This window comes from Bubalus kerabau, chromosome 4 (genome assembly GCF_029407905.1).
Source record: "Bubalus kerabau isolate K-KA32 ecotype Philippines breed swamp buffalo chromosome 4, PCC_UOA_SB_1v2, whole genome shotgun sequence".
NCBI lineage: Eukaryota > Metazoa > Chordata > Mammalia > Artiodactyla > Bovidae > Bubalus > Bubalus kerabau.
The window spans coordinates 164,981,456-165,006,278 of record NC_073627.1 but is presented as its reverse complement, the minus strand read 5'-3'; the positions used below and the strand labels follow the sequence as shown (position 1 = coordinate 165,006,278).

At 43.1% G+C, this 24,823-nt stretch overlaps 2 protein-coding genes across 4 annotated transcripts in view; both read right to left on the bottom strand.

Moving 5' to 3' along the window:
- FSD1L (fibronectin type III and SPRY domain containing 1 like) overlaps window positions 1-8,774 on the bottom strand; it is a 66,060-nt gene extending 57,286 nt beyond the window's left edge. For all 3 annotated transcript variants that reach the window (XM_055579213.1, XM_055579216.1, XM_055579215.1), the window contains exon 1: window positions 8,636-8,774. In XM_055579213.1, the coding sequence (XP_055435188.1) occupies window positions 8,636-8,650 (15 nt within the window). In that variant the 5' untranslated portion in view covers window positions 8,651-8,774. The remainder of the gene's footprint in view (window positions 1-8,635) is intronic.
- Window positions 1-24,823, bottom strand: part of SLC44A1 (solute carrier family 44 member 1) — a 251,700-nt gene that overhangs the window by 3,655 nt on the left and 223,222 nt on the right. Inside the window, exon 16 of the transcript XR_008713846.1 lies at window positions 8,636-19,222. The gene's annotated coding sequence lies outside the window, so the exon portion shown is untranslated. The remainder of the gene's footprint in view (window positions 1-8,635; window positions 19,223-24,823) is intronic.

Below are 24,823 nucleotides of genomic sequence, written 5' to 3'. Positions count from 1 at the left end.
TGAGGAGGCCTTACAAACAGCTGAGAAAAGAAGAGAAGCTAAAGGCAAAGGAGAAAGGGAAAGATATATCCAACTGACTGCAGACTTCCCGAGAATAGCAAGGAGTGATACGAAAGCCTTCTTAAGTGAACAATGCAAAGAAATAGAGGGGAAAAAATTGAATAGGAAAGTCTAGAGACCTCTTCAAGAAAACTGGAGATACCAAAAGAACAAGTAACATTTCATGCAAAGATGGGCACAATAAAGGATAGAAATGGCAAGAACCTAACAGAAGCAGAAGCTATTAAGAAGAGGTGGCAAGAATACACAAAAGACCTATACAAAAAAGGTCTTAATGACCTGGATAATCATGATGGTATGGTCACTCACCTAGAGCCAGACATCCTGGAATGTGAAGTCAAGAGGGCCTTGGGAAGCATCATTACAAAGCTAGTGGAGGTGATGGAATTCCAGCTAAGCTATTTCAAGTCCTAAAAGACGATGCTGTTAAAGTGCTGCACTCAATATGCCAGCAAATTTGGAAAACTCAGCAGTGGCCACAGGACTAGGATAGGTCAGTTTTCATTCCAATCCTAAAGAAAGGCAATGCCAAAGAATGTTCAAATTGTGCTCATCTCACATGCTAGCAAGGTAATGCTCAAAATCCTTCTAGCTATAGCAAACCTAGACAGTGCATTAAAAAGCAGACATCACTTTGCAGACAAAGGTCCATATAGTCAAAGCTATGGTTTTGCCAATAGTCACGTAGGTAGGGGTGTGAGAGTTAGACCATAAAGAAGGCTTAGTACCGAAGAATGATGCTTTGGAACTGTGGTGTTGGAGAAGACTCTTGAGAGTCCTTTGGACTGCAAACAGATCAAGCCAATCAATCCTAAAGGAAAACAACCCTGAATATTCATTCACTGGAAGGACTGAAGCTGAAGCTCCAGTACTTTGGCCACCTGATGTGAAGAGCCAACTCACTGGAAAAGATCCTGATGCTGGGAAAGACTGAGGGCAGGAGAAGAAAGGGGCAACAGAGGACGAGATGGTTGGATGGCATCACCAAGTCAACGGACATGAGTTTGAGCAAACTCCGGGAGATAGTGAAGGACCGGGAAAGCCTGGTGTGCTGCAGTCCACTGGGTTGCAAAGAGTTGGACACAACTGAGCGACTGAACAACAACAATATGTATAAAAATACCCTGGAATATAACACACACATAAATGTTAAAAGAAGTCATCTCTGGGTAGCAGGATTATGGGTGATTTTTATTTTCCTTTATCTATACTTCCTAATTCCCTAATAAACTTGTATTAGTTATATTTATAATATAACAGAAGTGCACAGGCTGGCTCTGTTAATATTATTATAAATTAGTTCAAAATATGATTACCTATCATCAATGAATATCAATAACTGAGATCAGATTCTATCAGAGCCTTGTGACTGGGAAGAAGTGTCAACTGAGGATATAAAACATACAAAAAGAAAGCTGGAGGAAAAAATCCACTAACATCAAAATACTGTCTACCCTAGGTTGGAGTGGAATATCTACTACATGGAATTCAATATGTTTGTTGCATTAATAATTCTGCTTACTTTCAGCCAGGCACTGCAATGAACCATTGTCTTTAAAAATTTTTTAAGTTTAACTGTAATTCTAATTTTTTAAAACTGTCAAGTTCAATAGAAAAATGAAGATACTTGTGTTTAAACACTGATTATGAGTATGTCAGAACAGTTCTTTGAAGAGGGCATCTCATATGTTGTACATCCCAGATTGCTTTGATTCAGTCCATGGGCATGACTGCTATAGTACTTGGCTGGGGTGTATAAAACCCCAGTTACACTTTCCTATTCACACCTCTATTTCAGAAAGCAAAAACCTTCCCTCATAAAATAAAATAAGGGCTGAAGAGAGGGAAGATACATATATTATAGGAAAATAAAGAATTATAGCAGCAAGAGAGACCAAATTCCAGGGTTTCATTTAAATCATGTTCTATGCTGCTGCTGCTGCTATGTCATTTCAGTCGTGTCCAACTCTGTGAGATCCCATAGACGGCAGCCCACCAGGCTCCTCCGTCCCTGGGATTCTCCAGGCAAGAATACTGAAATGAGTTGCCATTTCCTTCTCCAATGCATGCATGCATACTAAGCCACTTCAGTCGTGTCCGACTCTGTGCAACCCCATGGACAACAGCCCACCAGGCTCCTCTGTCCATGGGATTCTCTAGGCAAGAATACTGGAGTGGGTTGCCATTTCCTTCTCCAAAATCATGTTTTATACTTTCCATCAACTATTTTTACTAGACTTAACTAGTTTCTTAACCAAAAAACCCTACTTTATAGGGGTTTATTTCTGTTAATATTTTAAGTTTTAATGACATTAATCATATGACTATATAAAGGCAAAGGAGCCAGGCAAGAGTGTCCTAATGAAAAAAACTTGGGCTGTGAGGAAAGAGCTGGTTTGAATCCAGACTGCCACTTGCTAACTGTGTTATTTAATCTCTCATTAATTTTAACAAGTTATTTAATCTCTCTTGAGTTCCATCTTCTATATCTGGGCAATACGAATAAGAGCTGTTATGAGAATTTAAAGCAGTCTTTGCAGCCAAAGATGGAGAAGCTCTATACAGTCAGCAAAAACAAGACCGGGAGCTGACTGTGGCTCAGATCATGAACTCCTTATTACCAAATTCAGACTTAAATTGAAGAAAGTAGGGAATACCACTAGACCATTCAGATATGACCTAAATCAAATCCTTTATGATTATACAGTGGAAGTGAGAAATAGATTTAAGGGTCTAGATCTGACAGATAAGAGTGCCTGATGAACTATGGAATGAGGTTCATGACACTATACAGGAGACAGGGATCAAGACCATCCCCATGGAAAAGAAATGCAAAAAAGAAAAATGGCTGTCTGGGGAGGCCTTACGAATAGCTGTGAAAAGAAGAGAAGCGAAAAACAAAGGAGAAAAGGAAAGATATAAGCATCTGAATGCAGAGTTCCAAAGAATAGCAAGAAGACATAAGAAAGCCTTCCTCAGCGATCAATGCAAAGAAATAGAGGGAAACAACAGAATGGGAAACACTAGAGATCTCTTCAAGAAAATCAGATACACCAAGGGAACATTTCATGCAAAGATGGGCTCAATAAAGGACAGAAATGGTATGGACCTAACAGAAGCAGAAGATATGAAGAAGAGGTGGCAAGAATACACAGAAGAACTGTACAAAAAAGGTCTTCATGACACAGATAATCACGATGATGTGACCACTGATCTAGAGCCAGACATCCTGGAATGTGAAGTCGAGTGGGCCTTAGAAAGCATCACTACGAACAAAGCTAGTGGAGGTGATGGAATTCCAATTGAGCTAATTCAAATCCTGAAAGATGATGCTGTGAAAGTGCTGCACTCAATATGCCAGCAAATTTGGAAAACTCAGCAGTGGCCACAGGACTGGAAAAGGTCAGTTTTCATTCCAATCCCAAAGAAAGGCAATGCCAAAGAATGCTCAAACTACTGCACAATTGCACTCATCTCACATGCTAGTAAAGTAATGCTCAAAATTCTCCAAGCCAGGCTTCAGCAATACGTGAACGGTGAACTTCCTGATGTTCAAGCTGGTTTTAGAAAAGGCAGAGGAACCAGAGATCAAATTGCCAACATATGCTGGATCATGGAAAAAGCAAGACAGTTCCAGAAAATCATCTATTTCTGCTTTATTGACTATGCCAAAGCCTTTGACTGTGTGGATCACAATAAACTGTGGAAAATTTCGAAAGAGATGGGACTACCAGACCACCTGACCTGCCTCTTGAGAAATCTGTATGCAGGTAAGGAAGCAACGGTTAGAACTGGACATGGAGCAACAGACTGGTTCCAAATAGGAAAAGAAGTACTTCAAGGCTGTATATTGTCACCCTGCTTATTTAACTTATATGCAGAGTACATCATGAGAAACGCTGGACTGGAAGAGGCACAAGCTGGAATCAAGATTGCCGGGAGAAATATCAATAACCTCAGATATGCAGATGACACCACCCTTATGGCAGAAAGTGAAGAGGAACTCAAAAGCCTCTTGATGAAAGTGAAAGTGGAGAGTGAAAAAGTTGGCTTAAAGCTCAACATTCAGAAAACGAAGATCATGGCATCTGGTACCATCACTTCATGGGAAATAGATGGGAGAAACAGTGGAAACAGTGTCAGACTTTATTTTTTGGGGGCTCCAAAATCACTGCAGATGGTGACTGCAGCCATGAAATTAAAAGATGCTTACTTCTTGGAAGGAAAGTTATGACCAACCTAGATAGCATATGCAAAAGCAGAGACATTACTTTGCCAACAAAGGTCCGTCTAGTCAAGGCTATGGTTTTTCCTATGGTCATGTATGGATGTGAGAGTTGGACTGTGAAGAAGGCTGAGCGCCGAAGAATTGATGCTTTTGAACTGTGGTGTTGGAGAAGACTCTTGAGAGTCTCTTGGACTGCAAGGAGATCCAAGCAGTCCATTCTGGTTGGAGAATGGAGATCACCATCTCCATCTCCCAGGAGATCAGCCCTGGGATTTCTTTGGAAGGAATGATGCTAAAGCTGAAACTAGTACTTTGGCCACCTCATGCGAAGAGTTGACTCATTGGAAAAGACTCTGATGCTGGGAAGGATTGCGGGCAGGAGGAGAAGGGGATGACAGAGGATGAGATGGCTGGATGGCATCACCGACTTGATGGACGTGAATCTGAGTGAACTCCGGGAGTTGGTGATGGACAGGGAGGCCTTGCATGCTGTGATTCATGGGGTCGCAAAGAGTCGGACACAACTGAGCGACTGAACTGAACTGAACATAATACTGTATGTGGAACAATACTCAGATTTCATTTCTCTTTCCTCTGCTCAATCCTGAAGGAAAGTCAGTCAATCCTAAAGCACAATCCAGTCAATCCTAAAGGAAATCAGTCCTGAATATTCACTGGAAGGACTGATGCTGAAGCTGAAACTCCAATACTTTGGCCACCTGATGTGAAGAACCGACTCATCGGAAAAGACCCTGATTCTGGGAAAGATTAAAGGCAGGAGAAGGGGATGACAGAGGATGAGATGCTTGGATGGCATCACCGACTCAATGGACATGAGTTCGAGCAAGCTTTGGGAGTTGGTGATGGACAGGGAAGCCTGGCGTGCTGCAGTCCATGGGGTCGCAAAGAGTCGGACATGACTGAGTGACTGAACTGAACTTCCTTTGCTCAGGACTGAGAAAAAGGAGTCATTTTGGAACATGAGGCAGTGGGTTACCTGGATATGCTGTGAGTCTCTGAACTGCCAGAGTACACTATGAAAGTAAAGGATAACAAATACCAGGGCAGAGGAAGAAACTGGGATGAGGAAGCCAAGTGCAGACACGCTACTGATTGCAGGCTCTGCTGTGCTTTATTTAAAACTCTCCCTAGTTTCCCAATCTAGGTTTGCTCAGTCTTGTACATCAAACCCTGCCTGTCACTACCCGCAGGTAGAAAGTAGGGTATGTGGGGAAAAGGGAGGAAGAGCAAACAATTGGCAATGTATGCTTTTGGTGGCATCTTTCCTCTGGGATCCCTACTCTTTCCTCTCCACCTTTAATATTCCTACAGCAGGAACCTCTCCTGGACACAGCAACCCCTATGAATATGAATGATCTCCTGCGCAAGAATTTAACTTAAACTATCAAATTCTAAGCACCAAGATTCTAGAAAGGTGCAAATGTCTTGTTTCAATGGTTTCTTTGAACATACACATTTTATCAGGTCAAGAAACCTTTGGGATTTTATCTTAAAACCACTTAAAAGGCCATAATCAAAAGGTCTGGGTATCAAATAAAGCCACCTATCCATAACACCAAAGTGTCCCAGAAACTTGATATAAACAAAATCCCTCTATTTGTAGGAGATAACACTGTGGCTTTCTGTATCCAACAGTAGTCTTTACATATCCAAGGCAATTATGTTTTCTTCCTCTACTCAAACAGAGCATCTGTTGCTAACACAACACTGAAGCCCAAGTTATTTTCACAGACAAAAAAGCAGCTGGTCAAGCTAATCCAATTGCTGACTAGCCATCATCAAGCTTCTGTAAGACTGTCCAGTTAACTTAACCTCTATTGTCAGACTGCATGAGTCAGAACTTCCAATCCTCTTTCAGTTAGGATTTAACAACATTTCTTTGGCACCATCATCTGAAATATTTATTACAGACACAAATACAGAAAACAAACTGTAAACTTAAGGACAAAGGTACGAAAAGTCTAGACTGGATTAGAAAAATTAAGAGAAATTATCAACAAAGGGATCAAGTTATTTTGAAGTTGGGATTATGAGATCAGTAAACACTTAACAGACAGTACTGATGTGTGCTAGGCACCAAGTGATTTTTAAAAACTAACACAACAGTCATAACCCTTTGAGGTAAGTAGACTGCAAAGATCAGAAAATGGAGACACAGCAAATTGCCTAACTTTATTCAGTTCATAAATTGCAGGACTGGAGACCTGACTCTGAAGCCATCCTCTTACTTTAAAACTCGAATCCCCAAGTCTTACAAATGACAATACATTCAAGCCACCCTCAGCCTTTGCCATTTGCGGTACTTGTGTTTCCTTATGCTGACTAAGGTATCATCTCTGCTGTTACTTTCATTGTAACATTCTAGAACAGAAAAGAAAAGCCATGCCAAGGGTGTACTACTGACTTATTTCAAGAGAAATATCCAGCTGAGTTCATTATTGGTTGAGGTATATAATTGATTCTGCAGTAATTCATGAGAAAAAAGATGCTCAAATTCAGAGCACTGAATTGGTTATAAGCATTAACACATGGTGCCTGTTTTAAGCTGTGAGACAAAATTAAGGCTTTTTATTAGAAATATTTGCTACCACCAATGAAATTCAACATATTTTCTAATACTGAGAAGTTGATTCTCTAAGATAAATTAGTACCAGTAAGAAAGAACAGCTAATTCTTCACTACTTCCGCTAAAACTGTACACAATATGTGTAGGTACTCAAGCATCAAAACAAAATCTGCAATGCAAGCAAGTTCAAATGTTGGCCTTATGGATGGCTACTAGTGTGACCATGCAGGACTCACAACCTCCAACTCTTGAGTCCTCATTAAAGTGAGAGAATATGTATGCCCTGGCAAAATAAGACGATCCACATTAAAATATTTTTTAAATTACATTTTACAGTACATAGACTACTTTAGTACTTATTCTTTATAAAATTTAAGGCACTGTACTCTAAAAGTACGTAATTCATACTGTATTCTGGTTTTTACAATAACTCTATATTCTCATTTCACTGTACAGATGAAGAACTAGTCACAGTTAAGTGATTTGCTCTGTATCACAAAGTTGCATAGTATAGAATCCAAGTCTCTGGACTCCCAAGTCTTTGACCTTCCATTTTCTCTGAACTAATCTCAGATATCACACACCCTTTACTTTAAAAGTTAAATAAGCTTTGAAGTGTTCTACAAATTTAGGTAGAGGCATTTTAAATGTATATTCAAAACACAAAATGTCAATTTTTTAAAAATGTCTAATAATCACGTGTTCCTCAAGGAGATGATTCCAGGCAAAATTGCGGAAAACACCTTTCTAATAAGTCTTTCCAGTGCTTCCTATCTAATAATAGAAAAGAATGGGCTCTTGTTTTTGCCCGTTGTTATTAATAACACTTGTGTTTCCTTCCTATACTGTACTATTTCAATTACTATAATCTAATAAAGAGAGCACGGTGGTTGATTTCTATATAGGGACTATGACTAAGTATTAACTCACTTCTAATTGTATTCAAAACATTGGCTACGTTCTCTAAGTATATTTTTGGCTAACAGAAAAGGTTAGTTCTGTTATGCCCCGTCCTTAACTTGCTCAGAAAGTATAAAATATGCCAAAAACAATCATTAAGGGAACTGACCAGCAACATTGAACTGGCCAGAGGGTGGGACCGCTGCTCTGGACAACTATCAGTCTTTTTTCTCAATCGAACCAACACTATAAACAGTTAAGACGTGCCGGGGAACTAGTCCCAAGGAGGGCGCGGCGGGGGTGGGGAGCGGTGCAAAAGGCGGGTGTGGAGGGGATGGATGGGGGAGGAGATGGATGGGGGGGAGGGGGGCACCAAGGAGACCTGGTTCCCGACCTAAGGAGACACAGATTGCGCCAAAACAGGCGAAGACTGGGTGGAGGAGAGTGGGTCAGCTTCGGCGTCAGCAGGTACACTCGTAGGTGCTTTGATTTCCTCTTCTGCTGAGGATGGATAAACCCCCACTAGCACGCGGGAAGGCTGCGAGAATCACAGGGGGCCTAGATCCTTGCAGAAAATGATGGGAAAAAATGGGGGCGGCTCCCGAAATCCCCTCGGGAGCAAGGGCCCAGGACCAATTGCAGAGCAGAAGCTATCCGGGTTCACCGGGCGCGGTCCCCGCACCCCGGCGGGCGCCGCTTTACTCCCGAGAAGGGTGCCTGGCGGCCTCGCCCTCCACGGCCGTAGCCCAGCCCGGCCCGGCCGGCCCCGCGCGCCCACCGCCCACGGCCCACCCTGCCCAGGGCGCCCCGCCCACCCTCCGCCCGGCCTCGGCGACCCAGCGGCCCCCGCCCCCGCTTACTTTCTGGGAGTCCATGGCCAGGGACGGTGTCCGCTGGACCCCAAACCGCGTCGAAGAACTTTGCGAGGAGGCGGAAGAAGGTCAGACACGCCGAGCCCGCTACCCACGGCCGTGACTCCACTGGGCCGCCGCCGCCGCCTGAGCCTCAGCTTCAGCTCGCACCGGCGCCGCCTGGCCCCGCCCCGTCCGCGCCCAGCCAGGCGCGCGCCGTAGTCGCGCCGCGGTTGCCAGGGTGAAAGGGCGGCACGCCGAAGGGAGGGGACGACGAGCGCCTTGCGCACGCGCCCTGCTGCCAGGCGGGCTGCTGCGGAGTGGGGAGGGGCTGGTTATCCTGCGCACCGAGCGAGCCGTAGAGAGAAAGGGGTGCTCGCCCCCCTGTCCCGCCGATCGTTTGAAGAAGCCCCTCTCTCTTTCCCCCATCCTTTTTCCTCCAGCGCGCAGGCCTTGAACTGGACCACTGAGCGTCCAGCAGCCCGGTCCGTGGGGAGGGTGGGGGAAGGAAAGCTGTGCCCCTGGAGATAGATCAGCCCCTTCTCCACCCTGCAACCTTCTGAAGCACCTCCTTACACTAGCCTTGGAGAAGCAACCAGGGCAAGCCAGGCCCAGCTGTCCAGTGAGAAAGAAAGGGCGGGGAACGTAGTGGAAACGTGGGGAAAGCCATGGAGAAACGTGACAGAAACTTGGGTGACTGTGAAGCGTGGGAGACCTTTCCCAGAGAGCTCCCTGGGAACCTAGCTGTCTCTGACTTTCAGCAAACGAATACTCTCCCTGAGCCTGTTTCATCTTTGGTGAAACACGAGAAATAATGCTGACTTTGCAGAGCATTGTGAAGATTAAATAACGTATTGGAAGTGCCTAGTATGTAGTTAATATTCAGTATTTATGGTTATTGGTGGGAATCTAGAACCTGTTCCGTCTGGACTAAGAGGACAGTAGAAACTAGAAAAGGTGGGAGATAGGCTTGAAAATGTCCTTTCCCAAGCAGACAAGCCTCATCTTCCATTTCGATGACTGGAGAGGCTCAGGAAAGTTCAACTGGACAACCACGTATGGTGAATGAACAAAAGGAAAAAATATATTGCATACCTGTTAGATCCCAATTCTACGCACTGAGAATCAGCAGTGACTAGGCACTTTATATACAAACATAAAATATATACATCTATATACACACACACACACATATATATATGAGGTTAAATTTTCACAGAGAAAAATTACATAGGATAAATAGAATTGTGTGGGCTCCATTTTTGGTAGGAGGGTCAGGGAAGGCCTCTCTCAGGAGTAACCCAAGTGAAGTGAGTGAAAGAATAAGCATACAAACATCTGGAGAAGAGTATTCTAGATAGAAGAAGCAGCAAATTCAAAGGTCCTAAGAGGGCATGAGCTCTATGTTTCAGAAATAACATATATCCTACAAGGCTGTAACTATCTCTGTAGATGATCTCCCCAACTATACTTGTGAGTTGAGATTTCTTTTACCCATATCTGTATGTATCCCCAGCACAGGGCCTGCCATCTAGTATGCATTCGCTAAATTCTTTTTTAACTAAACAGACACATACAAGAAATGGGATGAAGAGAACCAGTTCAGGCTAAGCGGGTTGTTTTTGAAGGCTAGGGTCCAGAGAGGACCCATGTGCACAGTTTTGCTCCTGTATCTGAAAGCAGTCGCATGCAGTCTTGCAGAGATGTAACTGGACACACACATACAAGAAATCGGATGAAAAGAAACAGTTCAGGCTGCTGCTGCTAAGTCACCTCAGTTGTGTCCGACTCTGTGCGACCCCATAGATGGCAGCCCACCAGGCTCCCCCGTCCCTGGGATTCTCCAGGCAAGAACACTGGAGTGGGTTGCCATTTCCTTCTCCAATGCATGAAAGTGAAAAGTGAAAGTGAAGTCGCTCAGTCGTGTCCGACCCTCAGCGACCCCGTGGACTGCAGCCTTCCAGACTCCTAGGTCCATGGGATTTTCCAGGCAAGAGTACTGGAGTGGGGTGCCATTGCCTTCTCCGAGTTCAGGCTAAGTGGGCTGTTTTTCAAGGCCAGGGTCCAGAGAGGGCCTATGTGCAATTTTGCTACTGTATTTGAAAGCAGTTGCATGCAGTCTTGCAGAGATGCTGCTCCTTCTCTTGGTACCAAGAGAAAGGAGCCTGCTCTCCAAGCTGCCCAGTTCCATGAGGAGAGATGAGAACAGCCAGCCACCCAGCAGCTAGCACACTGCTGCAGCGACGCAGGCCATTCTCCACAGTGCGCATGCGCTGCAGCTGAGTCAGTTTCCCAGAGGGAGAAATGCAGCCTAGAGACTGAAGAACATCAGAGGTCAAACCACCAGACTGTGAGCTCCCCAGCCCTGACCCTGCCTGCACCATGGGACCTGCTGCTAAGGGAAGAAGAAACAGCATTTAGCACTGTCCTAGTTGCAAGAACTTCAGCTCACTACTGTCAGAGAGCAACTTCTGGGTACTCTAGGTCTGATGGGCTTAACCAAAGAGGGAGGCTTTAGAGACGGTTAGCCACAGCTGAAATGTGATCGCCAGATTCTGTTCCAGGCCATATCCCAGGAGCTCACTCCTGGCCCCTTGCCTCCCGGCTCCTCTAGTTCTTTCCCTGCAGCCCTGCCAAGAGCCTGCAGCTTTTGACAAGACTGCTATCCCATTTGACTTCTGCCCTCACCAGATCTCTATCTGGCCAGTCTGGCTCCCCTGCCCAGCTTCCTGGACCTTCTGCTTCTCCATCATTCTCATCTGTAAACAGCTAGTCTCTTCGAGCTGTGACTTCTGTCTTCCGCAGCCCATACAGCAGTCACTCACCTAGCACTCTCTGCACCCCAACCCCCTCCCGCTGCTTCTGGCCTATGGGCAAGTCCTTTGCCTCTTCACAGCCAAGTCAGTTTAGATAATTTCAAAAGTAGCTTTTCTAATAAACCAAAGCCCTTGTTCTTAAGTGTAATCCCCAGACCAGCTGAATCAGCACTACCTGGTAACTTGTTAGTAATACAGATTCTCAGGCTCCATCCCCAGACCTACTAAATCAGAATCTCCAGGGGCTGAGGTCCAGTGTTCAGTGTTTTAACAAGTCCTCTGAATGAGTGATGCACACTAAAGTTTGGTCACCATTAAACTGAGTGAAAGCAAATTGTTTTTTTTAAAAATGGAAAAAGGGAACTACAAAAGCACAAAAACAGATGACTTTTCAACACGTGGGTTTCTGATTCTGGGATAGCATATCTGGTCATGGATATTCATTTGAATGAGGTTCCTGGGCCTCCAGGACTAGCTTTCCGACTATATCAATTTCGGATAGCCTCAGTATTGGCACTACTGATTTAAAGCATCTGGCAAAATTGTCTCTTCCAGAACACCTATTCTGTCTCATCAGGCATTGCCAGCAGCCCTGAGTTCCCTTGTAAGTTCTGGAATCCCCCATCTCTTGGGAGAGAAAATGTCTTCCCTTAAGTTTCTTGCCAACAGGCTTTCCCTTTGGGAGTCAGTACAGGGCATCACCCTGGAGTCAGCTGTCTGAACTTTAATCCTCGAACTGCCACTTACCAGCTGTGTAGTCTTTGGTGAGTCATTTAACCTCAATAAGCCTCAATTTCCTCTTCTGTAACATAGCGATCGTAATGGTAGTAACTCCTAGTTAGGGTTGTTGTGAGGATTAGAGGAGATTATGTATGCAAAACGTCTGACTTTGTACACGTTTAGTAAATGACAGCTGTTACTGTTATTACTCCCCTGTACATCATATCCTTCTGTACCACCCTGGTGTGGCATTCTCCCTCTCGATCTCTGGGCCCTTAGAAGTCCTGTGCTCACCCCTAACCACTTTTCACTGTCATACCTTTTTTGAAGCATAATCACTGGCCAGATGCTGCCTTTTGTTGAAGCCAAACCTTTACCCCTTACTCTCTGTTAATATCTGGCCTGAGTCTTGGCATACACCACATAGCCTGGGAAAACCCTGAGCTTCTCTAAGCCTCAGTTTCTTCAGCTATGAAATGGTCATTATAACAGTACCACCAATAAGAGTGGTTGAATGGATTGAGTGAGAGAATTCCTGTTGTTGTAAGCACAGTGTCTGGTATTTAATAAGCATTCAGAAAAAAAAAAAATTAGCTTTTATCATCTCTTCCCAACCACAGACATCTAACTCGTTCTTTTTTTTTTTTTTTTGCTGCCCCCTTCTAACCAAAAATAAATTCATCCAAAAGCCCTGGAACCCCTTAGGACTCAAGAGTACTGGTTTCTGATCCTAAAAGCTTTCGTAGTGGGTAAAGGATGGTTCTGTTCTGACATGAGCTGGTGCTCTATGGAGTGGTCTAGCACCATACTCAGAGAGCTGTACGCAAAGGGGGAAGCAATCATTGGACACAAATCTGATGACGGGCCTGGAAATCATGTGAGATGAGACACAATTCAAGCACCGGTGAGTATTTAGCCTGGAGAAGAAAAACTCAGGGAGGACGGGTTCATTTACTTCAAATCTCTCTAGGGCTGTTGTGTTTAAGAGAAAGCTGGCTTGTTCTCTAGCCTCTGACAGACAGAATTAGACCCAGTTTTGTGGAAGCTACAAGAAGATAGATTTCCACTCAACAAAAAGTCCAGTTTTCTAACAGAGCCATACAGAACTGGGATGAATTTTTGTTTGGTAGGGAGGTCCCCATCAGTGGAGGTATTCAAGCAGAAGCTGGGCATTTGCTTCTCAGAGCTGTCCTAGGGGGATCAGGCACTGGAAAGACAACTGGCAGAGAGAGCCTTTAACATCTTTCTGAACCCTGAGGCTCTTTCACTCTTCAGACTAGAGGCCAATAACTATGCATCTCCTTCCTGACTCTGCTCTGCAATTGTACTCACCTTTGGAATGCACTCTGAATCTCTTCTCCCCACCTCCACTCTTATAAGATCCATGGCAAGAGGTACCACTCCTTCCTGGGAGAGGGCATGAGAGGAGGAGTTAACTAATCTGTAGCCATCATGATGTTACTATGTCACAATCCCTTCTTTATGAATGGATGGCCTGTTTTATGCTAGGTCCCTGGGACACTGAGAAAAGTGAGGTCTGGAAGAAACAGGTGTTTCCATCACATCCTTCCTTGGCTCTGGAAATACCCCTCACTTACCATGTTCATGGTTCATTTATTGCTGAAGCCTGACTTGGAGAATTTTGAGCATTACTTTACTAGCATGTGAGATGAGTGCAATTGTGTGGTAGTTTGAGCATTCTTTGGCCTTGCCTTTCTTTGCGATTGGAATGAAAACTGACCTCTTCCAGTCCTGTGGCCACTGCTGAGTTTTCCAAATTTGCTGACATATTGAGTGCAGCACTTTCACAGCATCATCTTTTAGGATTTGAAATAGCTCAACTAGAATTCCATCACCTCCACTATCTTTGTTCGTAGTGATGCTTCCTAAGGCCCATAATGACTTCACATTCCAGGATGTCTGGCTCTAGGTGAGTGTGAGTGATCACACCTTCGTGATTGTCTGGGTCGTGAAGATCTTTTTTGTACAGTTCTTCTATGTATTCTTGCCACCTCTTCTTAATATCTTCTGCTTCTGTTAGGTCCATACCATTTCTGTCCTTTATTGAGCCCATCTTTGCATGAAATGTTCCCTCTGTATCTCTAATTTTCTTGAAGGGATCTCTGCTGTTGCTGCTAAGTTGCTTCAGTTGTGTCCGACTCTGTGCGACCCCACAGACGGCAGCCCATCAGGCTCCACCGTCCCTGGGATTCTCCAGGCAAGAACACTGGAGTGGGTTGCCATTTCCTTCTCCGATGCATGAAAGTGAAAAGTGAAAGTGAAGTCACTCAGTCGTGTCCGACTCTTAGCGACCCCATGAACTGCAGCCTACCAGGTTCCTCCATCCATGGGATTTTCCAGGCAAGAGTACTGGAGTGGGGTGCCATTGCCTTCTCCGAGATCTCAAGCCTTTCCCATTCTATTGTTTTCCTCTATTTCTTTGCATTGATCGCTGAAGAAGGCTTTTTATCTCTCCTTGCTGTTCTTTGGAACTCTGCATTCAAAAGGGTATATCTTTCCTTTTCTCCTTTGCCTTTCGTCTCTCTTCTTTTCACAGCTATTTGGAAGGCCTCCTCAGACAGCCATTTTGCTTTTTTGCATTTCTTTTTCTTTCGGATGGTCTTGCTCCCTATCTCCTGTACAATGTCATGAACCTCCATCCATAGTTCATCAGGCACTCTGTCTGTCAGATCTAGTCCCTTAAAACTATTTCGCACTTCCACTGTATAGTCATAAGGGATTTGATTTAGGTCATACCTGAATGGTGGTTTTCCCCACTTTCTTCAATTTAAGTCTGAATTTGGTAATAAGGAGTTCATGATCTGAGCCACAGTCAACTCCCAGTCTTGTTTTTGCTGACTGTATAGAACTTCTCCATTTTTGGCTGCAAAGAATATAATCAATCTGATTTCAGTGTTTTAGAAAAGGCAGAAGGACCAGAGATCAGATTGCCAACATCTGCTGGATCATCAAAAAAGCAAGAGAGTTCCAGAAAAACATCTATTTCTGCTTTATTGACTATGCCAAAGCCTTTGACTCTGTGGATCACAATAAACTGTGGAAAATCCTGAAAGAGATGGGAATACCAGACCACCTGACCTGCCTCTTGAGAAACCTGTATGCAGGTCAGGAAGCAACAGTTAGAACTGGACATGGAACAACAGATTGGTTCCAAATAGGAAAAGAAGTATGTCAAATATTGTCACCCTGCTTATTTAACTTATATGCAGAGTAGTATATCATGCGAAATGCCAGGCTGGATGAAATACAAGCTGGAATCAAGATTGCTGGGAGAAATATTAATAACCTCAGACATGCAGATGACACCACCCTTATGGCAGAAAGTGAAGAAGAACTAAAGAGCCTCTTGATGAAAGTGAAAGAGGAGAGTGAAAAAGTTGGCTTAAAGCTCAACATTCAGAAAACGAAGATCATGGCATCTGGTCCCATCACTTCATGGCAAATAGATGGGAAAACAGTGGAAACAGTGGCTGACTTTATTTTTTTGGGCTCCAAAATCACTGTAGATGGTGACTGCAGCCATGAAATTAAAAGACGCTTACTCCTTGGAAGGAAAGTTATGACCAACCTAGATAGCATATTCAAAAGCAGAGCCATTACTTTGCCAACAAAGGTCTGTGTAGTCAAGGCTATGGTTTTTCCAGTAGTCATGTATGGATGTGAGAGTTGGACTATAAAGAAAGCTGAACGCTGAAGAATTGATGCTTTTGAACTGTGGTATTGGAGAAGACTCTTGAGAGTCCCTTGGACTGCAGGGAGATCCAACTAGTCCATCCTAAAGGAAATCAGTTCTCAATATTCATGGAAGGACTGATGTTGAATCTGAAACTCCAATACTTTGGCCACCTGATGCAAAGAGCTGACTCATTTGAAAAGACCCTGATACTGGGAAGGATTGGGGGCAGGAGGAGAAGGGGACGATAGAGGATGAGATGGTTGGATGGCATCACCAACACAATGGACATGAGTTTGGGAGGACTCCAGGAGTTGGTGTTGGACAGGGAGGCCTGGAGTGCTGTGGTTCATGACTGAGCAACTGAACTGAACTATCATGTTCAGAGGATGACTAAAGACTCAGCAAGTTTATCTGCCTGTTGACCTCTTCTTTGTGAAAGGATGCTAGGCCCAAGCCCGGTCTCTCCAACACAGAGGAACAGGCTCACTGCTTCTAGTAAGAACAGACCCCTCCCTCTGCATATACTCTGAAGATGGTTGTGGACCTGATTGAGCCTGGGTGATTGAGACTGGAGAAAGGGCCATCGTGAGTTGGTAGCACTTGTAATTCATTGGCTAAGCACCCAGACTCTGATACCAGACTGTCTGGTGCCAGTCAGTCATTGCCAAGTTTCCCACTTACCAGTGGTATGGCCTTGGGTGATTTCTTAACCTGGCTGTACCCCAGTGTTTGTATTTGAACAATGAGAGTATTCAATTCAGTTCAGTTCAGTTCAGTCGCTCAGTCGTGTCTGACTCTTCGTGACCCCATGAATCACAGCACACCACGCTTCCCTGTCTATCACCAGCTCCCAGAGTTCACCCAAACTTATGTGCATCGAGTCCGTGATGCCATCCAGCCATCTCATCCTCTGTCGTCCCCTTCTCCTCCTGCCCCCAATCCCTCCCAGCATCAGGGTCTTTTCCAATGAGTTGTCTCTTCGCATGAGGTGGCCAAAGTATTGGAGTTTCAGCCTCAGCATCAGTCCTTCCAATGAGAGTATTAATAGTACCCAAGTGAAAGGGTTGTCGTGAAGAGAAATTACAATGTATATAAAGTGCTTATGATAATGCCTGACATATAGAAAGCACATAATATATGTCCACTATTATTCTTTTCTACAATAAACCATTCTCCTGCGTACAGCACCAGGGAATCAGGATTTCTGAGGTTTCTGAGCCCTTTGATACTGCAATGCCATTGCAGGCAAGTTCAGATGGCACTATGTCAGCATTTTCTAGAGACATGAGTCTCTTGAAATCCATCCCTCATTCTGAAGGTCAAGCTGAACTCTCCCCTAGCCACAGGAGATCGAAGACAGAAGGTGACCGGACTTAAGCTGTAAGGTTAGGACTTAAGCAGACAGGAAAAGACACGAGGATCCTTCCCAAGCTAAGGAAACAGCCCGAGCAAAGGTGAAAAATTATGAGAAGAACAACTGGAGAGAATGGAGATGGGAGTTAGAACAAATGGGAATGGCACCCTTCAGTGCCCAGATACCTGTGCAACACTACGAAAATTCAGGAACATTTAAGAGATGAAATATTCTGCAGCCATGAAAAATTATGAAAAATACACAGCAACGTGGGAGAAAGCTTATGATAATACAATTTAAAAACAAAACCTTAGTTTGAATATTTTTTTCTAAACAACTGGAGAATGTCTTTTGTAGAAAAGTATTAATAACTGAAAATTTATAAATTCTTGTTTATAACTTTTAGCTTAGGTGAAACACATCATGTATGAAAGCTCAGCCTGGTTTCCCATTATCACCCACAAGTATTATATGTTTACTTTCCTGCTTATGTAGAAGTGAATCAAAGACAAGTTCACTGGCTTTCAAATATAAACTCAAATTTGGCATGACTGGCTCATGATTAAAAAAAGAATAAAAGGGATGGAGAGAGGGATTCATAGGGGTCAGATTGTTATGATCTCTAAATTCCAGGTTGGGATGTTGGAATTCGAGTATTTTATAAGTGGGAAGCCACTTAAAAGTTTATGAGCAGAATTATTTCAGGAAACTTGATTTGGCAGGGGAAACAGGAAGGACCTGAGTGGGATGAGTCTGGGCTGAGGACCCAGAGGCCCAGACCTGCCTTCTCCTCCCTGTCCCTTAGCCTCCCTGGTTCAATCCCTATAGCCATCAACCCTCTCCCCAACTCCAACCACCACCAGTGATGACCTTAGCAGTACAAATCTTTGTTTTTCAGTCAAATGAAAAAAAATAATAATTTGGTGCTAACAAGAACTATTGGCTCTCTTCCTCAGTCATGTAAAACAGGTGTCAGCAAACTTTTTCTAGAAAGGCCTAGAGAATCAGTATTTTAGGCTTCAAGGGCCATATGGCCTCTGTCACAGCTATGAAACTCGGCCATTGTAGAGAATAAGCAGCCTTGGGCAGTACATAAAGGATTGGGCGTGGCTGTGTTCCCATAAAACTCGATTTGCTACAAGAGGTTGGGAGCCGATTTGACTTACCAGCCATAGTTTATCAACCTCTGATCTAAAAGAGCGTTGTGTTATTTTTCCTAGAGAATAATTCTGCGATTCTTCAGTGCCTCTAAAGCCTCCTGACCCTCCCTCTCAGACACTTGCCGTCATGCACACGGCCATCCCCACCTTATTTATAAGAAGAATGCCAGTGAGAACATGCAGGAAGGCAGCACTAATAATCTCTGGAGCAGTGAAGAAAAGCAGCGTGTTAAAGTGAAGGGGCTTTAGATTTCTCTCAATCTGAGCCCTTACTCTGCCAACTGTGTAACTTTGTACACAGCATACAACCTCTCTGAGCCTCCATTGTCTGGAGGGCAGAATGGAGATAACAGGTACAACCTCATGCAACAGGGTTTGCATGAGGATTAAATGTTTGTAAAGCACTAATAATTGCCATGGAACTGGCACTCAATAAATAGTTACTAACCCACACTGGCTTTATAAATAGCAGTCAAACAGAGCCAGTCTGCATGACGAGAATCCACTGTGGACCCAGCCTTCAAGTCAGTACTGACACGGAAGTGAGAGACAGTGGGGATCTCTTAACAAACACAAGCCTAGATAAGAGGGCAACACTAAATTTGAAGATGTTGCTGCAACACGTTTGTATCAAATGCTTCTGATGAATCATTTATTAGGCAGCTGCACTGTACCAAGTCCTCTTGGCTACTGGTGGCTGGGATCATGGTCACAGGCTTCCATTGAAGTAATAAGATCCTGCTCTTCATCCATAGACTCTCAACAGCTGGTGAGTGGGAGAACCTCGTGTAAACAGCCTCCTCTGAGTCCATTCTTCTGGGCTCCTGGGACCAGTCACCTTCGCCTCAGCTGAAAAATAAACACATCATGATAATGAATGCATCTCTCCTAGGGGAACACGACACAATGAAAAGCAATCAATAACAAGAAATAGTGTGGGATCCTCTTTAGAGAAGACACTGTGAAATGTAAGAAGGCTAAACATGCACACACACACAGACAGAGAGAGAGAGAGACAGACAGACATTTAGTTTAACAGACACATTTATATTAACTATTAAGAAAGAGATATGAGAGCCTGGGTTCAAATCCTGATTTTGCCCCCTTACGAGCTGTTTGTTTCTGGGTAAATTATTCAACCTCTGTGCCTGCATTTCCCCATGTATAAAATGGAGACAATCATGGCATGTCCCTTTAGGGTTGTTGTGAGGATTAAATGCATTAGAACAGTGCCTGACAGTAATGAATGCTCGGTTAGTGTTTGCCATTATTGCTTTCAGTAGTATTCTCTCACAAAGACGTTTTCAGAATAGCTGAACAACTGAGTCAAACCCATAAAGAATGAAATTCAAAACTAATCTGAAAAATCTGATTCTGTGATACTCTAAAAGACCCAAACCTGAAATTCAAATAAAACTTTGAATTTTTCACTCCCATGACTCAGCGATGGGAAAGGTCAGACTAGGATGATGGGTGTTCCCGTCATTCAGTTCAACTCAACAAACAGTGACTGAGTGAACATACCAAAGTTGACAGCTATGCTGTGGTTTGTAAAAGAATGCCCTAATTCTTAGGAAATATACAATGAAATAGGACTAAAGTCTGTATGCAAATTATCCTCAAGTAGTTAAAAATGCTAAATGTGCATACATTTATGTATATTCATATATATCTAGAGAGAGAAATATTTAACAGTAGATGTAACAAGAGTCTATCAGTATACTATTTTTATTCTTGGAAGTTTTCTATAAGTTTGAATCCTTTCCTGATGAAAAGTTTTAAAAAATCCATTCAGTTCAGTTCAGTTCAGTCGCTCAGTCATGTCCTACTCTTTGCAACCCCATGAATCGCAGCACGCCAGGCCTCCCTGTCCATCACCAACTCCCAGAGTTCACTCAGACTCACGTCCATTGAGTCAGTGATGCCATCCAGCCATCTCATCCTCTGTCGTCCCCTTCTCCTCCTGCCCCCAATCCCTCCCAGCATCAGGGTCTTTTCCAATGAGTCAGCTCTTCGCATGAGGTGGCCAAAGTACTGGAGTTTCAGCTTTAGCATCATTCCTTCCAAAGAAATCCCAGGGCTGATCTCCTTCAGAATGGACTGGTTGGAAAATCCATTAGGATGGGTTAAAAATAAAAAAGAAGCATTGACTCAGGTTTGACTATCAAACAAGTACTGAGCTGATGCAGGACAAGCAGAGGTGACAACACACAGACCTGACAAAGACCAAGAAGCGTGGACCTGGGACAAGGAAAGGGGTTCTATGATCTCAGATATCTAGGAGCAAGGCTAAGATCGTCTGATATAGCCATCTGCACAATAGACTCTGCTTGTCCCCAGGTGTCTACAAGAGGTTGTATGTGACACTAAGAATAACATTGCTTGAAACCTTTGTCCTAAGTTTCATTTTAGGGGTTTAGTCTTAATGCTTTTGTTTCACCTGCCAATTATCACCTCTTCACTGATACCCCTGACACGACTGAGCGACTTCACTTTCACTTTTCACTTTCATGCACTGGAGAAGGAAATGGCAACCCACTCCAGTGTTCTTACCTGGAGAATCCCAGGGACGGGGGAGCCTGGTGGGCTGCCGTCTCTGGGGTCGCACAGTTGGACACGACTGAAGCGACTTAGCAGCAGCAGCAGCACTGATACCCCTACTTCAGCCTCTCTTCAGCTTCAGTCCATTTTGCAGCCTGCTCATAGAACAAATCCCTCAATTGTTCTCACTGTATCACCTCTTCACTCAAGAATGTATGACTTCCTATTTTCCACAACCAAAATCTAAACCTTACTGTCTTATCGGTTCCATACTTTATGGTTTCTAAGTATTTTGATTTGCAGTTTCAACTTTTTTCTCTGTCGCTGAAAATAACAGAATCTGGGACTCAACTGATATCCCTTAGTGGCTGATGCTTAGTTGCAGTCATGTGGCCTGAATACTAGACTTATGCCAAAGCTGTGATTTGTCTGAGGTTGAGATAATAGTTCTTTCCTCCTATATATATTTTAAATTTAAATAAAATTTAAAATTTTAGAATAGATTTAGGTTTACAAAAAAGTTGCAAAGATACTACGGAGACTTTCCATATTCTTCACATCCAGCTTCCCCTATTATTAACATCTTATATCACTATGGTAACTTTATCGCAATTAACGAACACACACTGGTACATAATTATTAACTAAACTCTATACTTTACTCGTATTTCTTTAATTTCCCATAATGTCCTTTACTATTCCACAATTCCATAATAACATTGCAGTTAGCTTTCTTCCTATTTTTAAAGTTTAGCATATTATTTTAAAAGCCAAACATAAACAAAATGTATAGTCTAATTGAATAAGATCTGATATGACACTCTGATGCAATATCTTTCCTACTACCCTTCAACATGAAAAAACTCAGAACATCTAACTCATCCCAAGGCGTGATTAGAACATTCATTTTGAGGCTTCCTGAGTTTTCTCTTTGTGTTAGATACCTTGGGAACCCAGAATGTTCTCAGATTTAGTGTCCAACTACATCTAATCAGCTGGTCCAAGAAATCCTTGCTTCTTCTACAGTATAAAGGAATTCTTTACACAGTAACTCACATGGAGATTCCTGAAATCTCATTTGACATAAGCACATGGTGGTAAATTGAGCTTTCACTACCACCTGTGGAAAGTACTTCAGAAACATCACCACCGTGTTACCCTCTCATGGGCCAGGAACACTAGCGTCCTGTATGGAAAACTATGGTGCCAACTGCCCTTAAGCTGCCAGTGAGTTTTCTCTGGTTCAGTTAAAGGGAGTCTGCTCACTCCGATCCTAGAGCTCATTAACCCATGGAACTAATTAACAGGCAAGGTTTAATTGCTCTTTCAAGCCTCCCATTTGACATTGGATCTGCATTCTTTCCGACACCCTCATCTTTCTCTGCATAGCTGAAGTAGAAATAAAAAGTTTATGATAACATCTAAGCAAGTGGCCATGTTTTTCCCATCAGTTCAGTTCAGTTCAGTTGCTCAGTCGTGTCTGACTCTTTGCAACCCCATAAACAGCAGCACGCCAGGCCTCCCTGTCCATCACCATCTCCCAGAGTTCACTCAAACTCACATCCATCAAGTCGGTGATGCCATCCAGCCGTCTCATTCTCTGTTGTCCCCTTCTCCTCCTGCCCTCAATCCCTCCCAGCATCAGAGTCTTTTCCAATGAGTCAACTCTTTGCATGAGGTGGCCAAAGTATTGGAGTTTCAGCCTCAACATCAGTCCTTCCAATGAACACCCAGGACTGGTCTCCTTTAGGATGGACAGGTTGGATCTCCTTGCAGTCCAAGGGACTCGCAAGAGTCTTCTCCAGCACCACAGTTCAAAAATATCAATTCTTCGGCGCTCAGCTTTCTTCACAGTCCAATTCTCACATCCATACATGACCACTGGAAAAACTATAGCCTTGACTAGACGGACCTTTGTTGGCAAAGTAATATCTCTGCTTTTTAATATGCTATCTAGGTTGGTCATAACTTTCCTTCCAAGGAGTAAGCATCTTTTAATTTCATGGATGCAATCACCACCTGCAGTGATTTTGGAGGAATAGGTAATTTCCCCTTCTCTTTCTTGAGGAAGAGGCATCACACAGCTTCTTGGGAGAATTTATTAGATGGCACCTGAATTTAAATACAATATCCTTTAGCATCCTGGGTTTTGATGTTCCCCTGTCTGTTAGAAAACCTAATATAAAATTAAAGGAAATTTTGAAAAAAGAAAAACATTCATAATTTTGCTATCCTAGCATATCCATTTTCAGGCTTATGACTTCCCTTTTTGTCTTTGTCCACAGCTTGTGGTCTTTTTACCCTGCATCATATTACACACACTTCCTGTGTTTCTGGTATTCATGTATTTTTCAATGGTTGCATAACATTTCATTAATTAGATGTGTAATTATTATTTAAACATTTCCCTAAAGTGCTCTATGAGGGCAAAGACTTCTGTTTTCTTCACCACTGTACCCTCATCATTTACAGAAATGCTGGGTTTTCCAGGTAACTCAGTGGTAAAGAATCCATCTGCCAAGCAGGAGATGTGGGTTCTATCCCTGGATCAGGAAGATCCCCTGGAGGAGGAAGTGGCATCACACAGTCCAGTATTCTTGCCAAGAAAATCCCATGACAGAGGAGCCTGGTGGGCTACAGTCCATGGGATGGCAAAGAGTCATTCTCTACTGAGCACAGATGGACAGGCACCCTCATCATTTAAAACAATGCTGGCAAAAAGTAGTTCTTAGTACATGTTTGTTGAATAAAAAGTAAATTCAAATGGTTCAAATTCTTTTTCTCATTTTTTATTATGTTCAGATTTCATCATGCCTTCTTTTGATTGTTAATTTTTTCTCACTGTACCTCCATGAAATAAAAATAGTTTATCCTGATTATTTTCTGTTTTTTATGTAGAAAACATTGAGTGACCAATTTTCTTTGATGATGATTGGTATGACTGCATGTAAATCCCTTGCATATCTGAAATATCTTTATTCTACCCTTATATTTATTTCATAGTTTGAATAGATCATAGAGTTCTATGATCATTTTCCGTCTGAATTTTAAAACTGTCTTTTCTTTTTTTTTTTTAGCTTTCAGTGCTCTGTTGAAAAAGCCAATGTTCTGATTGTTCTGATTCTTGATCCTTTTCCTAAGTATGACGTTTCTCCCCTTCCTTTTCTTTCTGTTCCTCCCTCCCTCAACCTCTGTTCTCTGAATCTTCCTCTTTTTTAAATATTTATTTATGTATTTCTTTACTTGACTGCACTGGGTCTCAGTTGTGGCACACAGGATCTTCAATCTTCATTGCAGCATGTGGGATCTAGTTCCCTGATCAGGGACCGAATCTGGGTCCCCTGCATTGGGAGCACAGCCACTGGACCACCAGGGAAGTCCCTTCCTCTCTTAAATAACACAACTTTTTGATGAAAACAATCTTCTCTATTATCTATCTGAATTTAGTAATTTTTTTTAAAAGTGTTCTTACACTTTGCAGTCTGTTTCCTCCAAGTTATTTTGTTGTTGTTTTCTCTTTGTTTTGGTCTTTCATGGTAGAGTCTTGCCTTAGGGGTCTAGTAATTCTTACAAATGGGGCACATGAGGTTCATCAGTATAGGGATTATAGCCGCCTTGTTCACCCCTATATTCCCAGACCTGGCCATTCCTGGTACCCATCAGGAGCTCAGTAAGAACAAATAAGAGGGAATGGATGGATGGTGGAAAGGTGAATGGTGACTGCCTGGATGATGGATAGGTGGGTGGACAGTGGGTCTAAATTCCATCATGTTCCTTTGTCATTAGGAATAAAGACAACCAAAAATTTAAATTCCTTTAAAAAAAGGAATGGAGCACTCAGCATGTTCAATACCTTATAATAACCTATAAAAGAAAAGAATCTGAAAAAGAATATATATATATATACAC